Below are 24,203 nucleotides of genomic sequence, written 5' to 3'. Positions count from 1 at the left end.
CAATGGTGTGTTAGTTTCTGTTTTTATAACGAAGTGGATCAGCTATACATATACATATATCCCCATATCCCCTCCCTCATGCATCTCCCTCCCACCCTCCCTATCCCACCCCGCCTAGGTGGTCACAAAGCACATAGCTGATCTCCCTGTGCTATGCAGCCGCTTCCCACTAGCTATCGATTTTACATTTGGTAGTGTATATACGTCCATGCCACTCTCTTATTTTGTCCCAGCTTACCCTTCCCTCTCCCCGTGTCCCATGGGAGAGCTTTTGATTCACTACTTCTGCCTGTGACTGGATGGATGAGTTCAATTCTGGGGAGCAGTATTAGCAAGACCATTTCCTCCTACATGCTTTTTAAAGCAATAAAGCTGACATTTGATCTCCTTTTGTCTCACCCTTTGTTTCTGTCTCAAATGGTTTCATTCTTCAGCAGGTAAAAGAGGAACTTTGTTTATTGACCCCTTCAAAGCCCAACAAACTAGACTGCAAGCTCCCTGAGGGTAAGAACCCTTTTCTTTCCTGCTTTCCTCATGGTCTGGAACACAATGCAGGGGCATGATCAACCTTGATAAAAATGAATGGAGAACAAGGTCAACAGAATTGGTTTTAGGGAAGTTGCCTTGCCTAGTGTATCTTACTTCTCTGTAGGTGCAATGACACCATGTATTTTTTTCCCCAAAAAAGACTGACTTCAGAAAGACAAAAAAAATTATATGTATCTTGGCACATTCTTCATTTTGATTCATGCGTCACTTCAGATCAGAATGTCTCACTGTTCTAAATGACCAAGGAGTTTCAGGCACCCTGTTTTAGGAAAGGAACTGCACAGTGGCAAACTCACCCACCATATCAATAGAGTCAGAGAAACAGGAATTTCTCGGCTGAAAGGTCATCTGCGGCAATGTCCACCTCTCCTACTGGGCTCTGACCACAGGAGCATGAATAATCCTCTTACCTCTACAGGCTTACTTGTGCAAACAGGAATGGCCTCACTCCTGGGAACATTCATACAAACCTTCCCACAGATGTGATCTACTGCCCAATAACAAAGGTATATTTCTGCCTCCTGGTGTGATTAGAGGCATGAAAATGTAAGCTTCCCAAAGCCATTTACACTCCTAGTCATCTCTACTAGTCTTTACAACTTTAGGAAGAAATCTAGGTCATTTCCGAAGCTGGGACCTTGTTGCTAAGGGAATTATTTCAGCACTTGTCTACGTCCTAGAAAATCAGGGTATTTCTACCCTGACATTCACTTCTCTCCTTCTTTTTAATGTACCTGCATTCACCCCATGCCTTCTACCTAATAAAATAACTGGAATGGTATATGTTTCCACCACTCTTAGTAACTGAGCAGCCAACTTAGATACCAGAGTAGGGATGCGGGCACTCTGACATGCACTGCTCAGAAGAGACCACTGTCAAGCAGAAGGCCACGTGTTGATCTCTCTGCTCTGACAGCCACTCCCGCCCCTCGAAGAGGAAAACTCACGATGGAGTAGCTCAGCCATACCATCTGAGGCTACCGCCCACAACAGGCAACTTGTCCTGCTGTGAATGAATGACCTCCACCAGCACAGCCTGTGGGGTCTGACCACAAGTCACTAGTAAATGTTGGATAATGAGACACGCCTCCTTTGCTCAAATCAATCCATCTAGTTGAAGTGGTCAGTCAAGTTCTTTCACTGCGAAAGATCACACACTAGAGGTATAAACAAGCAGTGTATCATTAGGGTCACTGAAACAATTAGTTGTTTTTTTTAAAAAATCTAGTCCCTAAATGGAATCACTTGGTTTCCTAGATAAATTATTCTTTAATTGGTGGTCACACTAAAAAAAAATCAATATAAGTGGAAACTCAATAAAGGTGATCATATTAAAAAAAAGATGTGGGCTTCCCTGGTGGTGCAGTGGTTGAGAGTCCGCCTGCCGATGCAGGGGACATGGGTTCGTGCCCCGGTACGGGAAGATCCCGCATGCCGTGGAGCAGCTGGGCCTGTGAGCCATGGCCACTGAGCCTGCGCGTCCGGAGCCTGTGCTCCGGGAGAGCGAGAGGCCACAACAGTGAAAGGCCCGCGTACCGCAAAAAAAAAAAAAAAAAAAAGATGTAAGTCACGGCCAGGTGTTGGCATCTGGCAGCATTTCAGGGAAACCCTCACTCCTACCACTGATATTTGCTTTCCTCTCCTATAAAGTTGTTCATAAAACATGATTTTCCAAATAATTTAAGGTATATAAATAGCACTAATCCCTCCACCCAGATCTCATAAAAAGAAGCACAGACTTGAAAAAAGTACTTAAGAGATCACTGAAGTCACGTACCTTCACTTCTGGGCTGTAATCCTGCTCATACACATAAGACATTGACTTTAGCTCCCATTTGTTGAAGGCTTATTGAGTCAACCACCACACTAGATGCTTTACAAACATTATCCCTCATTCTCACAACAATCTCATTAGATCAATATTTTATCCCCATTTTACAGGTGAGGGAATTGAGAAGGTAAGTCCCTTTCCCAAAGTTACAACTGCTAAGTGTACAGCTGAGATCTGAATTCAGGACTATCTGACTCCAATGCTTGTGTTCATACTGTCAAAACTCATGAAATCTTGGCTACGTACCTCATACAATTCAATAATGATGTTTCCCATCAGACCTCTGCTGCTCTTGATGTTCTCCATGGCCAGGGTGAAGTAGATCCCACGTGTGTCTGAGATGTAGAGGTTGTACGTGTCATTCTGGTTCCATTCCTGGACAGCTGCGAACACTTGGTTCTCATTGGTACTAATGATGTGCATGTCCTATAAGAAGATGGAAGGCCTGTAAGGCAGCAGATCTTCATACCTCCTTGCCCGTTGAGACCCAGAGTAATTACCATGACTTATGAAACAGCTGAGAAAAAGCTTGAGTTATAGGCAATGTTAAACAATTCTGTGTCAGGCCAAGGTTATAAATTATGAGCTTCATGATTTCTGTTACTTACTAAGTGACAGTAAGATGGGTATAAGGGGCTTTGGTGGGTGTGATTTTCCCTGGCTTCAAGGGATTTATCCACTTTCATTTTTTTTTTTTTAGATGTTGGGGGTAGGAGTTTATTAATTAATTCATTTATTTTTGCTGGGTTGGGTCTTCGTTTCTGTGCGAGGACTTTCTCTAGTTGTGGCAAACGGGGGCCACTCTTCATTGTGGCGCGTGGGCCTCTCACTGTCGCGCCCTCTCCCGTTGCGGAGCACAGGCTCCAGACGCACAGGCTCAGTAGTTGTGGCTCACGGGCCTGGTTGCTCCACGGCATGTGGGATCCTCCCAGACCAGGGCTCAAACCCGTGTCCCCTGCATTAACAGGCAGATTCTCAACCACTGCGCCACCAGGGAAGCCCCCACTTTCATTTTTTATTTTTATAACTGAAAGTTGGTCTTTGCTAACGGAGACATACAACCTTGCAAGAGGAAACCCACACGTGCAAAAATGACAGGTCCTATCCCTTCATTAGATCTTCATTTATGATTCCAAACTTTTTAGGGTAACGGTTTTCACGCCTTTCTTTGGAATCTTCAGATGGGGATTGCAAGAAGGGTGGCACAGAGGCATAGCCGATGGGTGGAGCTCTGGGCTTCCAACTCTGCTGGAAACAGAGCAGCGCTACTGAGATCTGTTATGTCCTGGAGTTCTGTGTAATATTTTAGAAGTAAAAGGTGAGGGGGGTTCTGCTGCTAATACAGTAATGTTTGAAAACCACAGATATACAGGTAAGGATACTCACTCTAGAATTTAGTGTTCTGGGTCATAATATAAGCTCTGCTATAAATCAGCTGTATGATATTGGATGCGTCAGTTTCCCTGAGCTTCCATTTTCTCACTGAAAGAGTGAAGAGGTTGGGCTACCAATAAAAATAGCTAACATTTGGGCACATTCTAAGTCATCTAAATGTATTATTTCAATTTTAAAAATCCAATAATTCTACAATGGAGGTAGTATGATTATTCCTGTTTTACTGAGGAGTAAACTAAGGCACGCAGAGGTTTACCAACTTGCTTCAGGTTATGTAACTCGTTAAGTAGCCAAACCATGTTTTGACCTCTGTGATATGACTCTAACCTAATTGTTAGCTTCTAACTATTTGTATATACAGCCCCTAAATCAGAAGTTGCAAACCAATGACCCATGAAATGAATATGAAGCACAATTGTTTGGTTTGACCATAACCTCTATCAAATACCTGAAAATGTAGTATTTTAGGTAGAGTCAGCACTCATTGGAGTCTTAGCCCTACATACCTATGATCTGCCCTTATATATTACTGTTAACTTCTTGGTCCCTGAAGCCACTTTAGTATGTATTCCTGGACTCGGTCATTTCTAAAATTAAATCTAATAGTTCAGAATTCAAAATCGTTTTTAAAAGCCAGTTTGCATATGTGGCTAGGCACTGTACAAAGATTACCACAAACTCAAGTCATTACCTAAGGAACTTACACTGTCAGGAAGAAATGTTAGCCTGGATAGATATCGGACTAAATAAAAGCAATTTTAAAAATGTATAACTATACAGGTGTATATGCCAAAGAATAATATCATCCCAGGAAAGCAAAAAGAGAGGCACCCTTGTCACTGTGGCCAAAAGCACTGGTAATAGGGACACAGGCAAGTGGAGTGACAGTAAGTAAATAACAAGGGTGGATCTAGCCTTCACCTTATTTGACAACCCTTCCCAGAAATGGTTTCAACAAAAAAAGGAGGCAGCAATGTTTCTAACGTCAGAACCATGCAGAGCTCCTCCATGCCAATTGTACAAAGAAGCAAACTCATCTGGACAGCTGGGAGGGGGCAAAGGTGAGAAAGTGAGCTCTGGATCTTTCATTGGAGATTCTCTGTCAGATCTCAGCCTCTAGCCTTGGACTCCCTAGGTCACCTTGACTGAGACCTCATTTGCTCATTTGTGCTTTCACACCTTGTAGAATTACAGGTTCCTGCTGAGGTGCCTGAAAATGGAAATAAGGCTTACTCTTAAAAACCATGTGATGGGGCTTCCCTGGTGGCGCAGTGGTTGAGAGTCCGCCTGCCGATGCAGGAGACATGGGTTCGTGCCCCGGTGCGGGAGGATGCCACATGCCGCGGAGCGGCTGGGCCCGTGAGCCATGGCCGCTGAGCCTGCGCGTCCGGAGCCTGTGCTCCGCAACGGGAGAGGCCACAACAGTGAGAGGCCTGCGTACCGCAAGAAAAAAAAATAGAACAAACCATGTGAGGAAATCATGTTGTGTGGGGTGAAATGAAAGCCCAAGAACCCAGTAGGAGGGGAAATAGCAGCTGCAGGAAATATGGATTTAATTCACTTTACCTGTTAAAAATGCAACAGAAATGCCTGGCTTTCCCCGGATGTTTTGGTCATAAAAATGAATGAGCTAAGTTATTTTAGACTAAACTAATGTAAAAGAAGTGAGGGGGGAAAAAACCAACTTAAAACACTGGGGCATGGTCAGCATTAGAGGCAGCCAGACTTGCTGTGAGTACATATTAGTTTAGACCTGCACTGGGACTATGTTACCTGGTGAGCAGGTATTCCAGGCTCTAGGATGAGAGACTACTCTCTAGTATATAGAATTATGGGATGTCCACTTGAGAAATCCTTAATTTATCAAAGTCACTTAGCTAATAAATTATATTACTAAGATTTGAACCTAAGACTATCTGAATAAAGAGGCTAAACTCCTTACCAGTGGGGGTATAATTCGGTGTGTATCAAAGTGACCTGGAGATCCTAATAGCATGCAGACTCATGGGTCCCAATGCCTGAGATTCTGAGTCATTATGTCTGGTTGTGGAGCCTTAGATTCTGCCACCTGAGCAAGCCCTCCAGATGATTCTAGTGCACGCAATCTAGGGAATCACTTTTTGAAAAACTCTGAACTATGTGCCCTCTCTCCTAATAGGTCTTAGAGTTGAATAGGGGTCAGCCAATAATGAGAATATTAAGTCTTCCAGAACAAAGAAAAGCGTCATTAGTTAAAAATGGTCCTATAGGAATCTGAATGACAATAAAGCTTATTTCTTTCATCTTGCTACCCTAATTTAACTCCAAAGCATGTGTCACTTCCTTATTAAAACAATTATAAATAACACTGCCCCTACATCCTCCCAATACAGTCACTAGGGAGAATCATGGTTGCTTTTTGAAAATCTAAACCTATGACTTCCTAGGTGAACAACAGTAAAAATACTTCCGTGTTATTGAAACATTTTCTTGTAATTCGGGCCTAATGTAACTTCATTCATTACAGAATCACCTATGTTATTACGCATTTGCCATGTGCCAAACACCATATATAAATACAGACGGGAACAAAACGTAGAACCTGACCTCAAGAATATGCCCATCTGGTGGTGGAGACATCACAGACTCAGGTGGCCTTTTGTGAACTTGACTAAGGACTACAATAGATGTACTGAAAACGGTGAACAAAGGCTTACAGGTGGGAGACAGGTGGAGTATTCAAGGGAATGTATGGAACTTGGAATAACCTGAAGGCAATATTCCTCTGAGGGAGGTGAGGATAGACAGTGGCCACGTCGTAAGGGGTTCTGTATGGCACACCGAAGTTCTACCCTGAAAGGAAGTACAAAGCTGACACAAGATTTGAAGCAGGAGAAAGGGAGGATTAGAGCTGGTTAATTAATGCATAGATTTTGTTGAAGATGATCAAGTTCATTACATGATAATATCCAATGTGGAAGCATTGTGAAGAGTGGATTTAAACGGGGCAATGCTAGAAGGAAGGGAGAAGGCTCAAAAGGTCATCACAACCATCTAGGCAGTAATAACACAAGGGCCTGAACTGAAGAAGTAGATTCTCTATGAGAACTCTATGAAATGAAATTGTGAGATATTAAGGAGGTAGAATCTACAGAAGGGAGGACATATCTTGAATATCTCAGATACCTGAATAACAAAATTTTCTGCTTTTTATTTAGAGTATTCATTACAATCAAAATTAACAATCACTTCTATAATTATTTGTGTGATATCTGCCTCTCTCATTAGACTATAATGAGTTCTCAGATGGCAGACACTATGTCTCTCTTATTTGTCACTTTATTTTTAGTGCTTACCAGAGTATCTAGCACATGGTAGACATCCAACAATAGTTTACTGAGTAAATAAATGGAGTAAGTAAATAAAAGGAGGAGATATAAGGGCCAAAAGGTAAAGACTCTGAGCTCAGTTGTTAAACGGGTTCTTTAAGGGAATGTACCTCCAATAGGCAGTTAACGATATAGTTCAGAGTTTAATGGAGAGATATCTGCTGGGGCTGTGGATATAGGAGTCATCAGTGTGAAGAGAAGGGATGAGGTCACTCAGGAACCATGAAGAATGCAACGGGAATTTAGGAACATCACCACTTCAGGGATGGCAAGGGAAGGGGATCCAGAAAAGGAAACCAGGAGTAAAACATTGCCAAAGGGAAGAGTATCAAGGGTGGGTTTTTTTCCCCAACAGTGTCAGATGCTCCAGAGAGTTTAAAAAAAAAAAACCAAAAGCTAAAGATGTAGAGACGTCTAATTGGATTTGGCATGCAGGTAGCCACTGGTTACAATGGCTAGCAGATTTGTTGTTGTTGTTGTTGTTGTTGTTGTAGTACGTGGGCCTCTCACTGTTGTGGCCTCTCCCGTTGCGGAGCACAGGTTCCGGACGCGCAGGCTCAGCAGCCATGGCTCACGGGCCCAGCTGCTCCGCGACATGTGGGATCTTCCCGGACTGGGGCACGAACCCGCGTCCCCTGCATCGGCAGGCGGACTCTCAACCACTGCGCCACCAGGGAAGCCCCCAGCTAGCAGATTTTTAACAGGACAGTGGAGAGACGGATGTGGGAGAGCTGAGGGCAACTAGCAGTAGGTTCAAGAGTGAATAGAAAATGAGAAAAGAGGTTAAAACTACAGATAACTCTTTAAGAAGAGAGGCCATGACACAGCAAGGAAGGATAAATCAGTATTCGGGGAAATGTAAAAATTAAGGACAATTTTCCTAAGGAAATTAAGGAAAGGTTAACATTACTGTCATTATCATTGTAATAAATTGTCTAAAACATATTTCCCCCTGTTCTCTTTCGTTATTCAAAGTGGGATTAACCGTATTCTACTGTCAAAAACAAACCCAGACTCAGGTAAGGAGAGAGTTGATTGGAAAAGACTATTGGAATAGGGGGAACACTCCGATCAAAGTATCTGCAAGCACCTCAGGGTGAAGGCAGAAAAGAATTACTCGTATTGGGAGAAGTAAAGCAAGGCTAGAATGAACTGCGGGGAGTGGGGTAAGGAGTAGTTAAACAGGAAATTGTTTTCCTTAGGGTCAAGCGATTCTCTTAAGGAGAAAACCCAGACTTAAGTCTCGTCCAGTCAAATTAGCAGGCATTTTGTCCAGATTGGTCAATGGGGACAAACAGTTCAGTGAATCATTTATGAGACAAAGAACAGGAATCTCGTCTTGCCAGAGGTAAATACGGGGCACATTTAAGAGAAGGGGAGTTCTTTGCAGTAAGCCATATCCAGGAACACAAAAGGGTGGGGGGATTTCTTAAATGTTGCTGTTTCCAGGAGCTTGGGGCTCAAGTCAAGCTCAACGTTGTTACCGCCAAACTGAGCTCTGTACAGAAACAAACAAACCAACACGAAACAATTTTTTCTCTTGCAGAAATGACAGAGTAGCGAGTTAAGAACAAGTCCAGAATCTAAGAGGCAAGAGGAGGTCTTTGAGACTCAGAGGGGTCCAGTGAGGCAGAGCAAGAGCGGCCTGGGACACGACCCCACCCCACGAGGAACTCGCCCAATAGGCTAAGAGCGTCAGTAGTATTTCCCCTGGAACACAATCACTGCTTAGACTTGCCCAGCACTTTACACTTTACCAACAACGAGCCATTTGCTGCATCCTTACAACTTTGCCAGATGGAATGGTATTATGATGCCCATTCTACAGATGAGAAGACCTGGGCTCATAGATGAGCAGCAGGCAGAGCTGGAATGAAAGCCCTGGGTTTCTGATCTTGAGCTCCATCTCCTTTTCACCAAGGCTGCCATGGCTTCTGTCATTTCTCTCCAAGCTCTCCGCAGGTGCGTGCTTTACACGGCCATCGGCCTGAGACTCAGCGCCAGCCCAATGCCCAGGGGCTGGGTTATTGAGGACTCAGCACAAGGCTGCTGCTCTTAATAATGTTACTCTTTATTGATGGCCTTCATCTCCTTCCCTGCAAAACACTCTGAAGACATGGAGTGCCCCAGGAGAGTGTATTCTGCATGGTCAGCTGGGAGTAGAGGTGGGAGGGCCGTGATGATGGGCAGATTTGCCGTGTTTCTGTTTCTAAGCAAGATGCCCAGCAGCAACTGCAGCACAACGTGGAACAGCAACAACTTGCTTAAAAGCCATTTCCGGGGCTTCCCTGGTGGCGCAGTGGTTGAGAGTCCGCCTGACGATGCAGGGGACACGGGTTCGTGCCCCGGTCCGGGAAGATCCCACATGCCGCGGAGCGGCTGGGCCCGTGAGCCATGGCCGCTGGGCCTGCGCGTCCGGAGCCTGTGCTCCGCAACAGGAGAGGCCACAGCAGTGAGAGGCCCGCGTACCGCAAAAGAAAAAAAAAAAAAAAAAAAAAAAAAAGCCATTTCCGTTTCTAAACGATGGAAATCACCAATCTCCCTCCACCCACTCCGTCCTCACCTCCTCGGCCCAGGCTATGAAAACCCGGCCAAGGCCGACGAATAAAGGGGATCGATAACCATCCAGCTATCTTCACGACAGCCCTCATGTTAATGAGAAGCTGTACCGGATGAAGTTCTATCAGAGGGGCTGCACGGATGGTAGTCTACCACAGTAAACTGCCATGGGGTTGCTAATCAGTGATGGAGTGTTCTAGGGTTGTGACTGATGCCAGGCTTCATTTATCCCCACCTGCAGCCACGTTGCCCAGGGCAGCAAATTGTTTGCTTTTCTGAGAAGTTTAAAAATACATGAAACAGGCATACATACAAGAGGCAAAATAGGCCCTACATGGAGAATGTGGTTTGGAAAGTTCCTGAAACTCTTTTCCTGGGCCAATACATGGAAATCACCAGGTTGCTGCTAAGGGTCATTCTCCTTTAGAAAGAACATGGTCACGAACTTCCTCATCTTCTGCAAGCAGGGATACCTCTTTCCTGCTTGGGTTTAGAATATCTGATGGGTACATCCTGCAAGCGTAGTCCTATACAATGGGCCTAGAAAGCCAATCACAGGGACATTAGAGAAAATGAGAAATTAATGCCCATGGCCTCTGAGGCTACTTCCCATGGTCCCTGCGAATCTCATCAGCCTCTCCACCTCTCTCTGTGCAACCCAGTCTCTCAATATAGTTTTCCAGTTTGTTAAATGAACCATACTCTCTCTCAAAATCGGGCCAGTATATGTATTTTCTACCAGCTTCCCGAACACTTGCTTGCAGGGTTAACTCCTTATCTGTCTTGAATCAACTTAAGCATCACTTTCTTTAGGAAACTCGTCTTCTCTACCCATATTTGGTGAGCTCCAACCATCATGTCACAATGGCCCTTGAACTTCTGTACCTATAATACTCCCTACACCCACAGTTGCTTGTTCAGTGTCTCTTCTCTACCAGAATACAAGCTCCATTAAGGCAGGGAACGTTTGTATCTTATTTACCACTCTAACCACAGAGCTTAGTTCAGTGCCTGGCACACAGTAAAAACTTAAATGGAAGAAAGAATAGATCGATGGGTGAATAAATGAAGGAACAAATGAATGAATGGGTATGTGCATGCTTATATGAATAGGTGAATGTATAAAAGCAACCAGGGGTGGGTGGTTATCCACCTTCTTATCCCATAATCCCTACTACCTCTGAACTCATTTCGCCTTTCATGATACGTTTCCTAGCACCAACTTAGAGATCCAAGTCTTTGTACCATTACATTTGATACATGTCCAACCTGAGACTTTGCTTCTTTGCAGCCTTAACAGGTGATGCAACTAAAGCCCTCCCACATTCATACCGAGGTTCTGTCTCCTCCCAGAAGCCATTGTTCACAGGGGATGAGGTCCACAGAGTACGTTTTATGATTTTCCAATACAGGAGTTAAAATGCCATGATTTGATATTAATTTTATAGTAAATTATTCCTTTTTAATTACTCATAGTGGCAGAAGGGAGTGGAAACACAGGCAGTGCATTTATATTTAGCACTGAAGGGTACAGAAAAGCAAGAAAGCCATGAGACTAACCTGTCCGCATCTATCTATCTATCTATCTATCTACCTATGGTTTCTGCCTGGACCATTCTAAGCCTGGCCCCTCTACTTGTCAATAAGGCCCTTGTGAAAGGGAGGGGCCCTCAGAAGAGATTGCAAAGCTAGTGTTCCTTTCACCACCAGTCCTGGGAAATGACCCAAGATTATATCGGATGTTTGAATCATAGGAAATCAAAGCTCTTGCCTGTGTACCCCGCTAAGAGGGGAACACAGAACCCAGATTCAGCGACATCAGCAGAGGCTAAACCCCACAGTGGTTAAGTGCGGCTGAATGCCAGCTGTCTCCCAGGCAGGGATCAAACCTTCTGCAGCCCAACAAGGCAGCCTCTCCCCACCCCTTTATCTGGCAGGACCCAGGGGAGCAGGTGGTGCGTACCTTGGGCAGCGAGTACTTGGGCAGCTTTATCTGAGTGAAGGCTTCTCTTCGGTAAGACACGTAGTAGCTGGCTCTTCCACCAGTTGTTACCTGTATCGTGGGGAAAACACAAAAGGTCACATGGGGCTACGGATCACGGCACAAGGTGGAAAGCAGTGGCCTCTCCATCCACAGCCACAGGAGGTTTGTAACAGCCTTTTAGGGAATATACTCCCTGTTGGCTTTGATCCTCCAACCCCACAGCGCCCTGAGTTGCTCCTGTGGCACAGCACTTAGACAGTAAGTGAGTAATTCCAACAGTCTTCCCCTGTGGCTGGCAATGTCGGTGAGAGCAGGGGCTCTGTACTCCGTCACGGTGTTCTGAATACATACACACTTAATAAATATTTTCAACTGAAAACAGAGAAGCTACTATGTCTGCTGTACCCATGATCTATATATTCTTTTTTTTTTCAACAGCTTTTCATCCACTGCAATGATGACATGATTGTCAAAGAAAATTTGTTTTGTATCTGAACAATTACTATTGCTCAAAGCCTTATTACTTTGAAATTAATTTCACTACCTCTCTGAGCACAATTATTTTCCTTCCTATTTACAAATCCATGCACTGAGCAGGTATTTACTCATTCTTTCCATGTGTTAGTTCATTAAAGGCATCAAAAGTCAGAGAAAGAACTCTGGATTTGAAAGTCAGAAATCTTATGTCTGAGTCTCAGTTCTACCAGCTCATGGCAGGGGGAGTCAACATCTGAATCCTCACTTGGCAACAGATGGATTCTTAGAGGAACCTGGAAACCACTCCAAGAAAGGGTCCCCTGGCCTGGGCTTGCTGGAAAGTCTCACCAACATGGCATAGCCCTGCAGATGGCTGCTTTTGGCCCAATTATCCTAACTCAGGGGAAATTAATATTCACAGGAGAAGACAACATAGGCTGCTCAGAGAAAATAACAGGAGGACAGTAGCAACCAGGCTGCTGTGCTGAGGAAGCAATCACTGGAAGCCCAGGCTCCTGCTGAAGGTAGGCCAGTCCCCTGACCCTGGTCCAACCCTAGTGCCCACCCACAGCGGCTGCTGGGAGCAGGGGGCGTATAACTTCTCTACTGAAAGCCACCCATCGCTCCTCTCTCTAAGAGATGGCATTTCCCATGGCTCTCTCTTGACCTGCGCAGATTGCAAGCCCACAAAGCAGGCCCCACAAGCTGCCAGGTAGAACAGATGTTCAAGTCAGTGTGAAGGCAGAACCTTGGAAAAAACTTGGTGCAAAGTCTTAGGCTTTGAACCAAGAGGAGAGACTGGGTTCCCCCTGATGGTCACTGCTATCCTTACATCTCTATTTTCTAATTAGAATCATTCTTATCTTGTATTCCAAGACTTTTTTTTTTTTATAAGACATCTGTTCTGAATCTGTATTGTTCTGTGTTGGCTTAGAGATGGGGTGTTGACAGATTAAGACCAACGAGTTGATGAGAAGTCTTTTGTTTTTCTTTTTTAAATACATCTCAACTACATAGAATCAGATTAAAATATAACCCTTGGTTCTAAGCACAGTCACCATGAGTCCTGGCATGATCCTATTTGCTTCTTTAATTTGGTTTTATTTTTAATTATAAAACCAACACATATAAATGTACCTGCAAACCCAAGAACTAGATCAGTAGTTTTTAAACTTCAGCATGCATCAGAATCGCCCAGAAAGCTTGTTAAAACTCAGACTGCTGGGCCCCACCCACAGAGCCTCTGATTCAATCAGTCCGGGATGAGGTCCAAGAATTGTCTTTTCTAATAAGTTCTAGATGATGCTGATGCTGCTGGTCTGGGGACCACACTTGGAGCAGCACAGAACAAGAGCTTCAGTGCCAACTGACAAACACCTCTATGCCTCTGTGCTCCTCGCCTGTCCTGACCCATGCCTCCCTCTGAGATGTAGCCACTTCCCTGAATTTTGTGTTTACAGTGATAATAAAGTCTTTTTAAAATTAAGGTGAAATTCATACAACATCAAATTAACCATTTTAAAGTGTACAATTCGGTGGCATTTAGAAACTTCACAATGTTGTATGACCACCACCTCTGACATAGTTCTAAATCATTTGCATCATCCCCACCCAAGAAGACCTTTTAACCAGTGATAAAGTTTTTAAACCCCCAAATATATCCTCTGGTCTCCCATCACGTGCTTGACAATCAGCTCTCCACAGAACATTCTGAAGTTCACCAACCTCACCCTTAGTGAATTAGACCCGTGTCAGAATCCCGTGACTAATGCTGGCCAGAGGTCAGCAATTAAAAGCAGCATTTCCCCCGAAGACCCAGTCACCTCCACAGGGAACAAGATGACAGCACCACCAGGCTTCTTATCAGCACCACAGAGCAAGGTAGGGCCCCCTGGGGTTTCTAACTTACCAAGGGCCAAAGGAGAACAGAGTGGTCCCCTTGATAGGGTCCTGCTGACCTGACTCTGGAACTCAGCCCAGCCATGCCTGTATGGCCCTGTGCAAGCACAGATTCTCTCTCTCTCTCTCTCTCTTTCTCACACACACACACACACACACACACACACACACACACACGCACGCACACACACACAGAAGCTCACACACACAACCTGGGAGAGTTTCTGCTTAAATAAAACATGAAGATGGAATTACACTTCAGAACTACCATGGGATAATCTAAAATATTAAAGGGCTGCACGAAGGCCAAGGAGCCCAGAGGTTCCCCAGTACCTCTGATGCCACAGCATCCCCCAGCGACATCAAGCTGGCTCCTGCAGCTCTGCCTCTGTCCTGGCTGTCCACTCTCTGTACTGCAGAAAGCTCAGTGTAAGGCCCCGGAGTTCATGGAAGGGTTGTGGATGCCACCAATTCATTATAACTTCTCCCTCCTCTCATCTCCTGAATTTTGTTATTTCCATTTCCATTTCAACATTTACTCTTGTGGTGTACATATACCTATAATGATCCCTCCATGTCTTATTATAAGGGTGTAACTTCTTGATTACTAAGTAATGTTGGTCTCACGGCAGGCAATCAGTGGATGCATGATGATACAAAAAATGATAAAACTGTCATCAATTGGGTTCATCTACCACGCTCCAGAACCTCCCTTACATAAATTATCTAGTTTAATCCCACTGACAACCCTGCAGAGTCTATAAGATATGGAATGACTTGCCCAAGATAAGACAAATATGAACCTAGTAAAGATTGGCTCTAAACCTGTTCTCCTCCTCCTGTGACTGAGGCAAATCCTCTATTCATCTTACTCATGTCAACAATTGTAACATTTCCTTAATTCCAACATCTTTAAGAAAATTTTTTTAAATCTCTGTAATTGACTTGTGTGTATATGTTTGTGTTTCCTCATATTCCCAGAGAATCAGCCATGACATTGACACTGCATCTTAAAAATGATGTCTTCTTAGAAGAGAAGTGAGGTAATAAAAACAAGAGGAATAGTAATCACCATGCAGTGAGAAAACACATTAGGTGGAAGATGCTACAGTAAGCAGTTTATAAACCATACTTCATTTGCACTTATATATATACATATATATACATATATATATATTCCTGACATGTAGAGGAAATATATATATATATATATATATATATATATATATATATGCTCTACAGGTCAGGACATTGAGGCTGAGAGACGTCACTAATTTGCCCAACATCATACAGCCTTTCATTGTCCCAGCCACTGTACAACTCCAGCCTATGCCTAAAAATTTACCTAGGAATGAGCACATCTCCAAAGCGGCAGGCATAGGGCAGGAAGTCAATACTTACTGACTGAACAATGAATTGTGATCCATTCGCTTAAACAGAGAGCCTCTGAGTTCGATGTTCTCCATTGTTTAGTGACTACACGGTGGCTGTAGAGAAGAACTCCATCCCTGCCCAGTCCCTGCTGGTCACAGGGACTTATCTCCAAATAGAAGTTCTAGCATATTCCCCCTTAGGAGCAGAGTCCTCCCAGTGCTGGAATGATACCAGCCTAGTGCCTTTGCTGCCTCTCTGCTATTATTTGTGTGGTCCTCTGGCAATCACACAAGGAAGGAATAAAGTTTAGCACCTATTAATCTATTTTAATGAACTTTTCTCTTCCTTACAAGCAAATTTGCTGGCACTGTAAATCCCAGAGATTATTACTACTTTCCCTTTCAGTGACACCTTTTATTTTACATTTGATGGATGTCATCCAATTATTTGCTCTGGGACCATCAGTCATGCTAAACACAGAATTAGCTGGGCCTCTTCCTTACTAATGACTGGCTCGTTAATCTGATTTTCTGGATTTCCATTTTACAGGTTTAATTGGGCTCCTGGCCAGTGAAAATGATTCCTTTGGACAAATACATTGGCCGTTAAACACATCTGTCTCCGCTGACTTGTTCCCACGCCTGCCGTAACCAAGTCTAAACTGACATCTCCTATATTTTTGTCACTTCTCCTTGCTTCTAGATGATGACTTGCCCTGCAGGAGAGAGAGAAATTTGCCCCCCAAAATGGAACCAGAGGGTGTTGGGTCATATTGAGCCTGCTTCTTCCATAGATAGAAGAGAACTTCTAATGTCTCTAGAATTCATAAGTGGGCACAGGTAATCTGAGAAGAGAAGCAGAAACTAATATTTTCGAATATCTATCATGTAATGAGTGCTTTAGATCCACAATACTATTCAATATCCACAATAATTATTACTGTTATTATTGTTAAAACTATTATTAGTACCCTACAAGGTAAAAGTATCGATAATATAATGTTTTTTGAGCATTTATTAAATACCAAGCACTATTCTTCTGTATGTACCAGCTTTCTGCTTTATGGTCAGAGGAGAAATTGAGGCATAGGGAACTTATACAACATACTCAAAGACACACAGCAAGTAACTGGTGGAGCTGGAATTTGAACCCAAGTTTATCCGACTGCAAAGTTTATGCTGGTCCCTCAGGCTATGTGAGGTTTCCAAACCTCTCTATGGAAGGGAATGGATGCCAGGTCCTTCAGTTCTCAATTTCCTGGATAAGATGCCCACCAACAAGGCAGATCTTTCTCTGGTAGGGTTCATGTCAATTTCCTAGCCCTGAGAAATCAATGCTCTATTGTTACACAGGAGTGAATAGTGCTGACATTGGAATTGGTGAATAAGGGCTTCCCTGGTGGCGCAGTGGTTGAGAGTCCGCCTGCCGATGCAGGGGACACAGGATCGTGCCCCGGTCCGGGAAGATCCCACATGCCACGGAGCGGCCGGGCCCGTGAGCCATGGCCGCTGAGCCTGCGCGTCCGGAGCCTGTGCTCCTTAATGGGAGAGGCCACAGCTAAATTCAGCTTACACAAGAGCTGCTGCCCTCATAGGAAGTGACATATAGAAGCTTTTCCAGCTAGAGGACCTTGCTGGGTGCAGTACGATGTGAAGAATCTGTCCAAGCCAAGAGAAATGACCATCTTTATAGGCTATACGTTAGTTATTGCTCACGCAGCCCTTGCATTGTTTCCTCCTCCTTAAAAAATGAGAGGGAACAGCTGAGTGCTATGATGCACAATTAACTTTTCCAATTTCTTTGCTCATTAACTCTATTCAGATTATTTAAAATAAGTCTTGACGTTGTTAGGCCTTTCTCTTCCTCTCCACCTACATAATTCCTTTAAAGATCATATTTCTTCTTTAAGAACAAAGAAACAGGCTTCCGACTACCGGGCCATAGGAGTCAATAAACAGCCATGGGTCTCATTAGGATGCAGCTTTAAGTGTCAGGATGGCTTCTACATGGCAGGTTATGTCGTCTCTGTCATCTTGAGTTCATTTTCTGAAAGCGCTCTGCTAAGGCACTACACTATGTGTCTGAATCAAACCTGTGTTCAGCATTTAGAACAAGACACCTATCAGCAAGCCATCTCCTCTGCTAGACTGTTTGATGCTGAATTTAGTGTTTGTCAAACTGGTGTTTGCTCGTTTTATGTCCTAGAGGCTCTGGGATATTAATGCAATATGCCTGTTTCTAGAAAGAGTGGATCTAATGCCTACCACAACACTCCTGCTGAGGCTGAACCTCTTTGCAACAGATTTGCCCATAAAATTTTTTATCGGGCCCCTAACATAGCCCCAAAATAGCTTTACCGAGAATAGATTTGGGATAAGATAGTTGATGTGAAGCCAATATTGCTCTCTCCCTCTTTGTGTGAGGGATGTGTGTGTGTGCGCGCGCACGCGTGTGCTTGTAGGGCCGGTGTTGGAGGGAAGACGTGTACTGAGGCTGCCAGCGCACTATTGGCCAAAAAATACTGACAAATCAACTTCCGCTTTCACCAGTCCTGCCAAGAGGCTTCTTGGGGCCTTCACTGCCTATGGGGAATGCTAGTAAGGTAGAGAAAAGGTGATGAGTTAGAAAAGCATGGGACCAAGACCATGTCTAGATCTAGACCACACAGACAAGAAGAACCAGTAGGCCTGACTCTCTGAGGCTGTTTTTTCAAATATAATAAAGGAGCTGGGCTTGATAAGTTTCCAATTACATATTTTCAAAGAAGACTCTTCTGGTTTTTAAGCATTCTAGCACACTGGTTGGGATCCCAGACTTGTGTTTGAAATCTGCTTCTGCCATTTGCTGGTTTGGTGACCCTGAACAGGTAATTTAGCCTTCCCAATTTTTTCTTCTGGAAAATGGAGACATTAAGGCTACCTAATGACACGTTATCATGAGGAATGAATCTACCATGGCATGTAAAGAGTTTTAGCCCTATACCTGACACGTCCTAAGTACTCAATGCATATTACCTGTCCCTGCTGAACTAGAGGCACAGATGCCTGTATCAGTCTAATATCTTAGAGGACTTAGGGTGACTGACCATGGCAACAGTTTATATGTAAACTGGAGGCTGTTCAGGAAGTGTCAGGGTTGCCACATGGGCTACCTGGTCAGAATCGACCAGGGATAGAACACTGAAATTCTTCTTGTTGCCCTCAGCAAGGATGACTTTGTAGAGAAGACCACCTATGGAGACCACAGAGTCAACGTGTTTTGTGCCAGAGATCTGACCATTAAGCAGCTGCAAGTCTCATCTTCATGTTTTAGCTTTTACAATTTAAAAGGAAGGGAAGAAGTTCTTGGGATGCCCACTTGACCCTGCAAAATGGAAGTTCATTGTCTTTCCTCTGCTAGTTTTGTTGGGGGATAAAAAGGCAAAGAAAATAAGTGCAGCAATAAAAAAAGAACTGATATGGATTTGAATTGTCATCCTGGAGTATAAAATTTGGAAGCATTCGAATACTCCCAGTTAATATAATAACAGATAAAAAGCTAAAACAGAGACAGTCTATGTTGAGTTCTAGATCAGGATGCCAGAGCTTCACAGAAAAAGGAAACACTACCCATGGAAACCTTAAAGACAAATGTTAAAACTTCCTATCAAAACACCTCCCCTGCCTCCTCTTTCACAAATGTCCCCGTTTCTTGTGCACTGTGAGTTTAATATGGTTTTGTAAAAGACGAACTGAGAAAGGGCTAGAAAAGATATTGCAAGGAGTCAAGCTTATATAGCCTTCCTACACTTATGTAAGTTTTTCTCTTTGAGATATCACATAGCCTTTTTCCTTTATACAGGTAGACATTATGAGGTCAATTAATTGGCTGAAATCTTCCCAAGCCAGGCTCTGTCTTTTCTATAACATCCCAGAATTTCAGAAAACAAAAACTAAAGAGTGGGAAAGGAGAAGAAGGAAGAAAGGTAGAAGATCCCAGTATCTGTAACATCTGTGATTCTAGTTTCAGCTTGATCATGTACCAGACATGCAATTTTAGGCATTGTGACTAGTCTCTTGGAGTTCCAAGGTTATTTTTCTATGAAAACGGAACAAATAATAATTATCCTTCTCTTACAGAAAAGTAAATAAGATAATAAAATGCTTTCATGTTAACTATAAATTGCTTTACAAGTACAATGAGTAGGGTGTTATGATTGACCTGTATATGTACCCAGGAACCCAAAGATTTCAGAAGTATTCTCACTGACAAATTGCTGTAGAATGAATGTTTGTGTCCCCCGCAAAATTCGTATGTTGAAACGTAATCCCCAATATGATGGTATTTGGAGGTGGGGCTTTGGGGAGAAACTAGTGTTCTTATAAAAGAGACCCCAGAGAGCTCTCTCTTTTTCTAACATGTAAGGACATGGCAACAAGATAGCCGTCTATGAACCAGGAAGTGGACCCTTACCAGATACCAAATCTTCCTTAATCTTGGACTTGCCAGCCTCCAAACCTGTGAGAAATAAGCTTCTGCTTTTATAAACCACTCAGTCTATGGTTTTTATAGCAGCCTTAGTACAGAAATCAAGCTGATGATCCACATATGCCCACTCTATTGACTGTTTGGGGCATTGACATTTGCCATTGGGCCAGTAGCTATAGATAGTCTGTAGGGCTATAGCTATCTACAGACTGAAAGGTTAGAGGCAATACAGAATATGAGAAGAAAAGCAAGAAATGGATGGGCAGAGCTATAGATCAGATGTGTCTTCAGCCACATGGGATGAATGGCAGGTGCACATAGCTGCTTTGAGAATGACTAATTTTATTGATATGTGCAAGATAATTTAAAGATCCTAAAAGGGCAAGGAAAACAAAGCCATTAATTTTCTAGAGAAGCAGGAATGTTTCTTTGGGACATGGGATTTCCAGACAGACTTGGAGATACCTGGGCTGCTAGATATAACAGGAAAACTTTGCCAACATGGGATTTGCATGCCTCATTTTGGGACAGCAGTGCACGGATTTAAACCATCTGTCAAGCTGTTTCTCAGAAAACACTGCCACCTCCCCAAGAGAGCCATGAATATTTGTAAAATGCCAACTGCTACTCTGCTACTTCTTGGGGCTTCCCCATTGTACTCTCTGTGTCGTGCCTGTCCTGTCCTCCATCAGCAGAAGCGTCACTGTTGGAGAGTCAAACTCTGTGCTCACCACTTTGTATGCACTGTCTGCCCTCATGCACAATGACCTTGGAGGAGAGATACTATGCAGCCCCACTTTACTGATGAGTTAATTTACATGTATAAGGTCACTCAGCTCCAAAGTAGCAGAGCCTGGATTTGGACTTGGGTCTTTAAATTTTGACAATGTCCGCTACACTCTGCAACCCTGAAAAAATCTAAAGTATCTACTGCAGAGCCTTTCCAAAGAATAGCTCGTTTAAGACCAGTTACCTGGAGGGATTCACCCTGACACAAATCCCAGCATTAAGGAATTTCACACCGGCTTACATCAAAAGCTACCTCCTTGAAGAGTCCTCCCCCATCCCAATTTCCCAGCTGGAATTCAGCTTTTCATCCTCTGATTCTCAGGGCTCTTTGTCTGTAGCTCTCTCGTTGCACTTATCAGCCGCTGTCCTGAATTACTGGAAGAGGGAACATCTTAGGTCTCTTGTACTGTATTATCTTCGAGGGTAGACAATGTGTCCTGTTCCCAGTTAACCATCTCTTAGTATCCGGCACCCATGTCATAACTCATATTTGTATTCTACTTCATGCCATTAGTTTTCATTATTGGACTGAATCTCATTTGCTTGGAGCGCAAAGGAGGTCTAATGATATCCCCATGCTAGAATTCAGGGGCTGGAGGCCCAGACAGGCCACATTATGTCACCTTGCTACTAAAAGGTAAGGCTCAAAGCCAACCTCAGAACTTCTGACTTGAAGCCCAAGGCTCTTTTCAAATTGCCAGGCTGCTTCGGTCTGTGTTCACCAAGTCAAGATCAGAAAAACACAAAGTGGAGATAATTGCATGGATTTTTACAAGTGGGTCGTGATTTTACATCAAATACTCCTTTGAGTGGTTGGCAACACCACAGCATGGAAAACCAGGTCATGTTTTTCCTGTGGGAAACAAAGAAGCACATTACAAGATGTTCTTCCCCACCCACTGCCGAATCCACATATTAATTAAAGGTCTGGCCGAATTCACATCGTCCCTTGAACGTTAATCACGTTTAGACATCTCATTAGGGATACTGGCCCCAATTCGACTATGTGTTACATTTATCAATCAATCAGCAAATACTTAGTCAGCACTTTTGTGCCCAGGCCGTGTCAGGTATCACAGGAGTCATGGGGCTGTGACCTCATGGAGTTCACCATTTCCCTGTAAAAACAAGCCAAACGTGTAAGGTGTACAAATGACAATACAAGATGAAGGCCAGTACTATGGTGCCCTGCGCAGGGCAAAGGATAAGAAATATAAAACAGAGAAACGCCCCAGCCCAGAACCACAATAGTTGACACAACTTATGATCTTTCTAGACTACAATAGAATCAGTGCTTGGCACTGTGAAGTCCACACTCATCCTACCTCATTTTATAGATGAGGCGACTGAGACACAGAGATGGCAGGGTGACACAGCTGGCAAAGGGTTGGACTGGGATTTCAGCTCATGTGTGCCTAACTCCACACACACACTCACATAACTGCACACACACCTGGTAATAAGTAGTGAATAAACAGGTGTTATTTACACTCCCACTGCCTTAGGAGGAGAGGGGATTCTCATACTGAAGGACATCCTCTTCGCCGAATGGCATGATGGATTTGAGGATAGAAGACTGGAGAAACCGGGTCACGGCTGAACTATCTATCCTACACACCAAAGGGACACGTGGAGAGAAAAGGTGGGGATGGAGCTTGAAAGAAGAAAAAGATCACCAGCAGAGATGGAAAGGTAGCAGGATGGGAGATCCAAGTGTGTGGATCACTGGGGGTTGCTTGCTTCCAGAAGAGGCACTTTGGGGGAAGGGCAAGAAACAGTGGGCGTGTGTAGTAGGTTTTATTAAGAGTCTTTGCCATTCAGTATCTGACATAGACACTCTGCTTCATTTTCACTTGACATTTGCAATAAGAAAGCAATACTATACTGCTCAATAATCTTATTAAAATTTTATTTGTTTATCTCTGCAGAGGTGGTTCACATCAGGAACGTAGTTTTGCTTCAAGAAAACATCCAAGAGTTACAGCTGGGTTATGAGGGATTTTATCTTTCTGTACCTTTTGGGCTTACTGACTTAGTTCTTTGTTGTGAAAATCTGAAAAGAACTTCAGAACAGAAATCCAGACATGGATCCCAACCCCCACCCCCAGCCCTACTGGCAATTACGACTCTGTAGGAAAAGCACTTAACTGCTCTTGCACCTCAGTTTCATCTAAAAACAGATAAGCACCCTCATATCATAAGGCCCAGCGTGCACCTGACACAAAGTAGGGGCTCAAAAATGTCACACCCCTGTGTTCCTCATCCCTTCACTTGCTGGGTCCTTGTCTCCTCAGCGTGAATGTCTTCTTTAAATCCTATCTCCTAAGGTTCTGTGCGGCCAGTTTCTTTTGTGGTCATTCAATGACTCCACAAACATGCTGTAAGCACTTACTTTGTGCTAAGCTTTCCACTCACTGCCCCTTACACAGTTCCTGACCCAGTTTGACTCAGGCAAACAAGAAAGTTTAAGTCATGACGCTTTCTCGTTTAAAGAGCAGAACAAGAGCAGAGATTGAGAAAGAAGGCTCTGGTGTCAGGCTGCCTCGGGCAAACTTCTGCTCTGGCTGTGTGATCTTTGGAAAATGACTTCACTGCTCTGTGCGTCTTCTGTGAAATGGTGGTAAGAGTTGGACTTACCTCATAGGCTGTCGTAACAATTAAATGCATTAATAATATGCCTAGCTCATACTAGCCACTCAACAAATGTCAGCTGATTCTTTATGTATAAAAAATTCTTTATGTATAAAGATTCTTTATGTATAAAGCTGATTCTTTATGTATAACTGATTCTCCAAGAACTTACGGATTATTCAATAAGACAGAAGATTAGCTAGGCGGTGAAAATTGTGGAGGAAGGCTGAGGACAACTCTTTAACCAAGAAAATGCCGAGAAACTTCTGTTTCTTACCCAGAAGAGGTATGTTCAATCCACTTCATAAGGACTCATATCAGATATTTCAGAGGAAGTAAGAAAGCCACTACTTCTACGCCTTCCCTCCCACATACACAAAGAACACCTAAGAAGCAGTTACACAGCGCCCTGAAATAATTAACACAATCGTATTAAGAGCCCTCGGATGATTTCTCCATACTGCAATCTGGAAGCGGTCGCCTGGGGCAGGCAGTAAAACGGCAAGCATTTATTCTGGAGAACAAGACAGAAGGCCTTGGGTATGGCCCCCTCTCCACCCTAATTGCATTCAGTGGAATCACCACCACACGCTATCACAAGGTGTGCATTCCTTCCGAAAACATTTTTCAGAGGAGAAAGTGGAAGCTATCTTGCCTGGCCTGGAGAAGTTCCAAGGCTAGAGGGAGAGAGGGGAAGTGTCTAATTTCATGCTCCCATTACACACAAGCTGGATTAGAAGGAAACAAGGGAGGAGGAGGAGAGAACGGCGATTAAAGAATCACACAATTTTAAAGTCCAAGAAACAGAGAGAGAGAAGAACCAATCAATTTCTTTTTTTTTTTTTTTTTGCAACAGATGTTTTGCTTGCAGTTCCGAATG

General features: G+C 43.6%; 1 protein-coding gene across 1 annotated transcript in view; it reads right to left on the bottom strand.

The window, feature by feature from the left end:
- SORCS3 (sortilin related VPS10 domain containing receptor 3) overlaps positions 1-24,203 on the bottom strand; it is a 588,390-nt gene that overhangs the window by 98,337 nt on the left and 465,850 nt on the right. The window contains exons 8-9 of the mRNA XM_029245625.1: positions 11,666-11,755; positions 2,627-2,806 (exon numbers count right to left, since the gene is read on the bottom strand). Coding sequence (XP_029101458.1) covers positions 2,627-2,806; positions 11,666-11,755 — 270 coding nt within the window. The remainder of the gene's footprint in view (positions 1-2,626; positions 2,807-11,665; positions 11,756-24,203) is intronic.

Source organism: Monodon monoceros, unplaced genomic scaffold (assembly GCF_005190385.1).
Source record: "Monodon monoceros isolate NGI ecotype Baffin Bay Population unplaced genomic scaffold, NGI_Narwhal_1 Super_Scaffold_4, whole genome shotgun sequence".
Taxonomy (NCBI): domain Eukaryota; kingdom Metazoa; phylum Chordata; class Mammalia; order Artiodactyla; family Monodontidae; genus Monodon; species Monodon monoceros.
This window is presented reverse-complemented; position numbering and strand designations above follow the sequence as displayed.